The sequence below is a fragment of the Limulus polyphemus genome, unplaced genomic scaffold (assembly GCF_000517525.1).
Source record: "Limulus polyphemus unplaced genomic scaffold, Limulus_polyphemus-2.1.2 Scaffold4162, whole genome shotgun sequence".
NCBI classification, from domain to species: domain Eukaryota; kingdom Metazoa; phylum Arthropoda; class Merostomata; order Xiphosura; family Limulidae; genus Limulus; species Limulus polyphemus.
The window spans coordinates 13,636-21,876 of NW_013669772.1; the positions used below are offsets into that span (position 1 = coordinate 13,636).

Genomic DNA, 8,241 nt, shown 5'->3' on the forward strand with positions numbered 1-8,241 from the left:
ACTGTAATCGTTTGGTCTTCTTTCTTCTGAAGATCCTCTGTTCCTTTTGTCAAAGTGGACTAAGACTGATTCAATTACTTTAGAACCATGCTTTGATGGAGTAAATTATTTTTCTTATCTTCTTTTCTACTGTTAGTCTTATTCTAACATTAAATGTTAGGCCTCTGTCAATCATTAGACCTATCACTTCTGTGGTAGCTAACTTTTCCTTTTGTAACTTCACTTTCTTTTGCTATTATCTGTCTGCTTCTGTCAGTTGTTTTCCACTCGTCTCTCACTATTTATATCTTTATCACCTAATCATCTATCCTTCTCCTATATTCTCAACATCAGTGTATTGCACATGACTTTCAGTGGTCTCAACATCAATGAATTATTAACAAAACCTCTCACAATCATCTGCTTTTGACTCTTACTATAACAAAAACTAAACAATAATAAAATATTCACTCACAAAAACAAATCAATCAACATCTAAACTAAGAAGATGCTGTTTATATTAGCAAACCACTTAACAACAGCTGTTATTGTGTAAACTGGATTAAGGTTGGTTAAGTGTAATCTTTCGTCTATTTTATTCATGCCACAACTTATCAGATTTAGGGTAAGAATTTTTTAATATTGTATTATTGGTTTTTTTAATTTATTTTCATCACCATATATTGATTATTATTTTCTTGTATTATTAACCTGCTCTTTATTTAAAAGAATTGGAGAAACAACAGATTAGTCTTTCTTAATCCCAAAGTGGGTCAAGTGATCACAGCATCTATGGAAGAAGACTACATCAGTAACTATTCGTAAAATCTTTTAAATGAAAGTAAAGAAGAATGTATAATAATTTAGTTCAGTTAACAAATTATTATACTTTCATCTTTATTATACCTACTAAACCTAGTGTAAGTATGGCCTCTCACCAAATACCATGGTCTTTCAGACATAGTGGTTGAGATGCTGTTGATATTAGCAAATTGCTTGACATCATCTTTTACAATGTGAACTGGATTACATTTGAGAAGTGTAACTAATTTTATATTTGTCACAATACATCAAAATGAAGATAATGATTTTTTTAACACTATATTTATTTATAATGTTCAGTCTTGATCTGAATATTAGATAACTTTCAACCAATATAATGTCTCGCAAAATGAAAATTGTTGACTGTATTTCGAAGCTTTCATATGCATAATACACAAAATATATTAACAAAATATTTGGTTATAATAAAAAAAAAAAGACTCAAACATAAGTATATTACAGTTAGCAGTAAATGAAGATTTCATTGTTGAAGTAATTTAAGTCGGTTTATGCATCACCATAGCAAAGTACTTCTTGGGGATTAATACAGATTATTAATGAAGTTTTAAAAAAATAAGTACATGTTGTCCACACATCATTTATAGTTACTTTGTGCTAAGCCATATTCACTTTAAAGAAGAGTGAATCAGTATCAGCTTCTTTGGATTCCAGACAGAAAAGCAACTACCATACAACCTGTTTTGTGTTGTTACTTAAAGGAACAGTTTATTAATAACATGAAATTATTGTATTTTTATGTTAGAATGTATTAAAAATAAAAGATTTTTGTTTTTTGTTATATGTATAAAGGTGTTTTGAAGAGACTGATAGAAAAATGCAAAGATGGAGAAAATGTACTTAACATATGTGAACTTGGCGACAGTCTGTTATTAGAAGAAACTGGAAAAGTCTTTAAAAAGGAAAAGGAATTAAAAAAAGGTGAGATCTCTGTGTTTTTTTTTATCTTTCTTTGTTACTTGTTTTATTTTTCAATTATGCTTCACAGATAAAAGTGCAAAATATTGTGTGAATTAATGTTGTATTGTTCTGCTTTTTAATATCAATTTGATTTGATTTCTGCTACCAGGTTATTTATTGACTTTTGAGTAAAACAAGAAACTAGTGTCTGCATGAACTAGAGATTTTAAAAAGCCTTTCTGAGGGCAGAGATAATAATCACACTTGAGCATTTTTCAGAAAGTATCTACTTATGTTGTTTCTAAGGGATATGAAAATGCTAATTAAAATCTCTATTTACAAAATGACACTGGTAAGTCAAAACTATCTTGAAACTGTTTTACTTTTTAGATAAACTTATAAGGAAAGAAAGACTTTTTTTCAGAGAAAAATATTCCATGCTTATAACAATGAAAAAAATAAACAATTAATCTTTAATTTTTTATTTGAAACAATCCACTTATCATTCAGCACACAGTAGTATTTCTTGCACATCAGCATTTGAAATTTTGCACATGCCATTAGCCTTGAGTTATCTCCTACCAAAGACACATTTTAACATAAACTGCACAAGTGTGTGATGTAATTGTCATTAGACAATAGCTCTCCACCAATAGGAGGGTGACACATCCTCTGTATGCAGTATATCCCCATAAGTACTTGAGCTCGAAATTAATTTTATTCTTTTCCTCACCACTGTTATAAACAGATGTATTTATCATAGTTAGACTTTGTTCAGTATAGTGAGATTTTCACAACCTTTATTCCAGTTAAAATAACACATAACACACAATGTTAAAATAGGTACACACAATTAAAAATATTTTAATTTAGATCAATATATGACCACTAAAAAGTTGACTCTGCATGTTTCGATGTTGCAATATCATCTTCAGGGGTGAGTTGCAGACATAATCGTGTTTTATATATACTTTGTTTGTTGTTAAATAAGTCATATGACATATGTATAGGTTTACAATTCCCACGTGAACATTTTAGAGGTCACCCCACAATTTTGCATTTGCATAAATATTTGCCAGACCTTCATCTCTATTTGATATTACATGATATTTTTTTATATTTAATTGATTCCAAAGATTCTCAGATATTATTGGCTATAATACCTTTTGGTTGAGCCAATATTACAGTTTTTTTTCACAATTATGTCTTGCAACTCACTCCTGAAGATGATGTTGCAATGTCAAAACATGTAGAGTCAACTTTTTAGTGGTCATATATTGACCTAAATTAAAATGTTTTTAATTGTGTACCTATTTTAACATTGTGTGTTATTTATTATTTTAACATTATACATAAGTGCCAAGAAATAATACTTTATTCCAGTGTTAATTTTCATTCATTTAATTTTATTGGGTTTCAAATTCAATTTCAAACTACATCATCTTTTGATTACTGAGTTAAAAAAAATTGATTTGGAGCAATACTTTAAGAATTTTAAAGTGACTGTGACTACTACTTCCTCCTAAAGTTCTGGTGATGTTGCTAACACTACTTCCACTTTGTCTGTGGACACTGGAGGCTCATTGACCGTGAAAGACTTTACTACCATTGTTCAGTGATTTGTGGATTCATTAATGCCTTCATTTCTTCATCACTCTGTTCCTGTTGGAAATGCATTCCCCCAATTTCTGAATCCGGTCACGAGGATGGCAATTTTGAAAGCCCTTTTCACCTCCTGGACTTGCACTAAGCTCTTCTTTCCCTGTAGAGGAAAATGTTCCTCTTTCAAATCACTTTGTAGATTTGATTTCTCTTTCACCTGTGTCTTTTGATTCTTATTGTTCCTTATTACCTTTCTCTCATGCCGAGTGTTATTTGGCTTTTCCTCTTTCTCCAAACACATATCCATGCTGACACATTTCTGGATCAGTTTCATACACACACACTCAAATGCCTTGTCCTTCTTGACTCCAGGATTCCTCTGCCATAGCTTATGGCTGTTACCCTGTTCCATTCTTGGATTAGCAATCCATGGAATGTTTCTTACCCACTTGTGAAGCTGATCCCCTGTGTCTAGTAATTCTCTCTATTGCTCAATTTTTCCATCTTTACCTTTTTACTTACCTATCCTCTCTTTATCTCTTCTGTGAATCCTTACAATTTGATCTTGATACTTTTTTCTAGGAATCTGCAGTTGGTAATTTTCAATTCTTTGGCCAAGGCTTAGTCTTCTGCTTTGTCCCTGCTTACTTGGTCCCTCTGTTGTTGGGACTTTCTAGGATGTGACACTTTTCTCTTTACTGTTTAACTTTCCCATTTTTACCTCCATGACCTCTGTCTGGTTCCTTTTCTGTTCCCTGAAGTTTTTTGGGTATTTCTAACACTTTGGAGATTTGGGCTGAGGCTGTCCAACACCAGTCCTTTCTTTTCTCCTTGGTTTCTTATCTCTCTCAACCTCATGAATCCATGTCCATTCCTCAATCCAGTGAATCCTCCGTCTCTTTCATTTCTTCTTTCTTGTCCTTCTCCTTTCCACTGCCTACCCTCATATCAAGTTGGCTGTCACATGTCCCATGGACAACTTCCTCCTTTTTACCCAGTCAGCTCAGTCTTGTGGGGGATGTATGCATGTTTCTAGTTGCAGACCTCTGGATGACTCCTTTTGCAGCCAATCAGTTGGTTTCATTCAATTACTTACCCACAACTTTTTATTTCTCATCTCTTTCTCCTCTGTTTACTTTTCCTCATCCTCCCGATCCTCAGCATCTTCTGTGTCTTGAGGCTGCGGTATCAGATCTTTTGGACAAGAGAGCCATTGAAAGGGCTTTTCTCCAGGGTTTTATTCTCATCTTTTTGTTTCCCTTGAACAGATTGAGAATTGGTGTCCCATCATCAACCTTTTTCTCAACTACTATCTAGTGGTCCCTTAGTTCAAGATGGAGGCATTTCTTCCTCTCAGTTGGCCTTTCTCCCAGGACTATGTTTGGCAAAGGTCAAGATCTCTGATACCTTTCTACATATTCTGATTGCCTCATCCTCCTGACATTTTCTTAGATTCGTTCATTAGGATAAGATATACCAGTTTCAAGTTTTCCCCTTCAGCATCGGTTGAGTTTCTTATGTATTCCACATCACTTCTCTTCAAAGAAACATTGACTCAGTCAGGTTCATCCTTCCCCCATTCGTCTGCGAGACATGAAGTGATTAGTCACTTTGACTCTTATCTCTCCTATACTTCCTGTGAAGAGATTCTATCTCCTTTTTGGACTTGCACCTCTGAAATGTCTTGTCCCTTTAGATTGAGCTCACATGAGGTATTTTCAATGGACTTTGAGCAACCAGTGAAATGTTTCCTACAATCCTCTTGTGGTGCTGCCAACAATACAGTTGGCATTGCACAGCTCCTCCACCTCTGGATCTCAGTCTCTTCACCAACACATCTCTTACAGGTTGTGGCAGGTCCCTGGATGACTTCACGGTTTCATGGGTTTGGGCTTATATGGAGTGTGCTTTCCACATCAACATTCTGGAACTCTTGGCTGCCCATTGAACATATTGTTATTTCCTGTCTCAACTTGTGTATCATTTGGTTATGATCCACTCTTGACAGTTCTACTGTCATTTTTCATATCAGTCATCAGGGTGGTACTCATTCCAAGGACCTTTGCTTCAGCATGTGGAACTTTCTATTTTGAGCCCAGATAAATTGGGTTTGTCTAACTACCTGTCATGTCCCAGGGGCTTTGAACTTGGTGGCAGATCATCTCTCTCAACTAAACAGAATTATTCCTATGAAGTGGCCACTCCATCCTCAGTTCTTTTATTGGATCTGTTCCCAGTAGGACACACCAGTGATTGATATCTTTGCTACTCCTCTCAACACCAAACCTCCCCTCTTATGATCCTTGGTATCTCACCCAGCTGCTCTGGCTGTGGATGGCTTCAACCAGCATTGGTATCATCTCTTTCTGTATGTGTACCCTCTTCTTTCCCTTCTCCCATGTCTTGGGTTTGGTTTGTGAAAATTGTCTGATCCTGTTGGTAACCCCCCTTTTGGCAGGCTCAATCTTTGTTTCCTCTTCTTCACCAAGTCCAGGGCACCTTTTCCTCAGACTTGGTCACTTTTCTACAACCTCATATGTCTCTTGTTTTCTTTCACCCAGGAGTGTTGCCCATTTGTTTACAGTGAGATTTGTTTGGTCTCTTGCTCATCAGTTAGGTTTCTCTTACTTTGTAGATCTTCTTTTATTTTGTTAATTTCACCCTTCTTCTCTCTGTCCTTAGACCTCTCTTCACCCAGAGATCTCTCGTTTTCTACACTTACCAGATGGATTTATGAACTCATCCATATCGTGCATTTCTCCCTGAATGGAGGTGCTCATAGGCTGTATCATGTCTCATCACATATAATCTGCCACTTGACTCACTCTCTGGCCTCACACTTTTGATGATCCTTGGACATGATCCTCCACAATGATGTGCCATAAATCACTGTGGTAGCTCATTAGCAAAGTGCGTGAACCATGTGATTTTTCTAAGTGCAATTCATGATTATACTAGGCCTTACTTTTTCACTAAACATTTTTTTCAAATAAAAATTTATGTAACTTTCAAATAAGCATTTTATAATGTAAAAAAAATGTATTGGGTACTAGAAAATAATGTCCCAAAACTGCTGTAATATAACTGGCTTTGTAATTAAACTATAAATAGGTAAAAAAATATCCTTTATATATTAATAACTGAACAATTGTCACACATCACACTTAAGCAATCTTAGGCAAATTGGCTACATCTGCTACCATAAAGAAAGAAATAACTGTAATAAGGTTCCAGTAGATGGGAAAATGCTCTTTCTGTTTTGTATAAACATGTCCACCAATAAGAATGTATGGTTTAGATAAATTCATTAAAAGATATGATAAGATGGGAAGAGTTTCCCTGATGGGTGTAAAAAAATTTATTTTTATCTCAGCAATTTAAAAAGGTAGGATGCTCAAATTTTATATTCTGGCCTGTCAGTATCTATAATTTGGGTTTCTCATTGGTTGAATACTCTGAAAGCCATATAGAGAAAATCTAAAAAATGAGAATTCAAAGAGGAAATGTGTCATGTGACACAGGAATGAATATTGAGAATAAGCTTAAATATTTCCTTTTGAAATTAAGAAATTAAAACTTTGAATTATAAACTATGTTTTGATGCCAAGTTTATTAACATACATTGATAATAAACTTGTTTAATTAAACCTTGAATGGAACTCTGTAAAAGGTTATGACATTCACTTAACCTAATTAAATTGTACATGTCGAAAATATTTGAACAATGACATTTTGTCTTTTGTTGCAAATAGTTTGATGGTAAGTAAAAAGAATTACATTTAAGTTAAAAGTTACATACACTGATTTAATTAATCTAATATGTTATTAACTACTCAATCACTCAGTTGAAAGCATGATTGTGTATTTTACTAGCTTCAGATTCTTTTAAAAGTTGCTAAATGAGTGAACTGGTAATGTAAAAAGGGCTTTAAAATTACTTAAGGGACTCGCCAAATGTAGTTTTAGGAGTCATAGAAGCTCCTAGATTTCCAAGTCAATACCAAGTTCTAATTTCTGAGGTAAGAAAAGTTATTGTGTCATGTTAAATAACTATGATTACTTTTTATGTTCTAACATTTGCATAATAGTAATATTGTTTGTCTTCCATATAAACCTAAGTATGTTGCAAAGTATGAGAAACATAATTTATTTAAGCCATGCATGTCTAATAGTCAACCCCTCGACGTGGATTCCTGTACGTGGTGAGGGGACCTCCCAGGGAAGGTTCTGTATTTTCAGTTACTTCATCTGGGATCTAAACATCCACCCATGTGTTTGCCGTGCATGGCAACCTGTGAAGGGGAGGAAAGGATCCTGGTGGTTGAGTGGTGTCTGGGGCACTGCAACACACTACTTTGGCCTTGAATTCCTATAGATGGGTGGGCCCCCCAGGGTCAATCGGCTGGTCCATTCGGGCTAGGGTCAACTGAGTACCAGTGTTGTGAACATCGTGTCTGATGCTGGTGTTTGGGTATAGTGCTCACAAAACTCTGGCGTTTCTGCAGTGTCCTTGTTTGACATTGTAGTGCATTCCCTCATAGGATTCCATGGTGAGTGGGCACTGAATCTTTCTTCTTAATTATGAATCCCCCCAATCCAAATAAAGAAATAGTAAAAACTCTGCTTATTGGTAAACGACCACACATAGAAGACTCTGAACAGCAGTCTCCACCACAAGGTGGACCTGTACCTCGCTTTCTGATCTTGCATTCACTATCCGATAAATCTTTAGGGCAAATGTCTCCCTTTTTTATTCAGAAGGGCTTAGAGGGGCTTGCTAGCTCTCCAAAGTCAGTTAAGAAACTCCATTCTGGAGACATGTTGGTTGAAACATCCACAGCTAAGCACAGTGAACTCCTCTTGAATTCAAAAGCCATTGGGGATATACCCATTGAGGTTACTCCCCACACTTCCTTGAAT

At 35.2% G+C, this 8,241-nt stretch overlaps 1 protein-coding gene across 1 annotated transcript in view; it reads left to right on the top strand.

The window, feature by feature from the left end:
- The first annotated feature begins 1,601 nt into the window (after positions 1-1,601).
- The window catches only part of LOC106470693 (proliferation-associated protein 2G4-like), a 54,551-nt gene continuing 47,911 nt past the window's right edge, over positions 1,602-8,241 (top strand). Inside the window, exon 1 of the mRNA XM_013931254.2 lies at positions 1,602-1,740. Coding sequence (XP_013786708.1) covers positions 1,602-1,740 — 139 coding nt within the window. The remainder of the gene's footprint in view (positions 1,741-8,241) is intronic.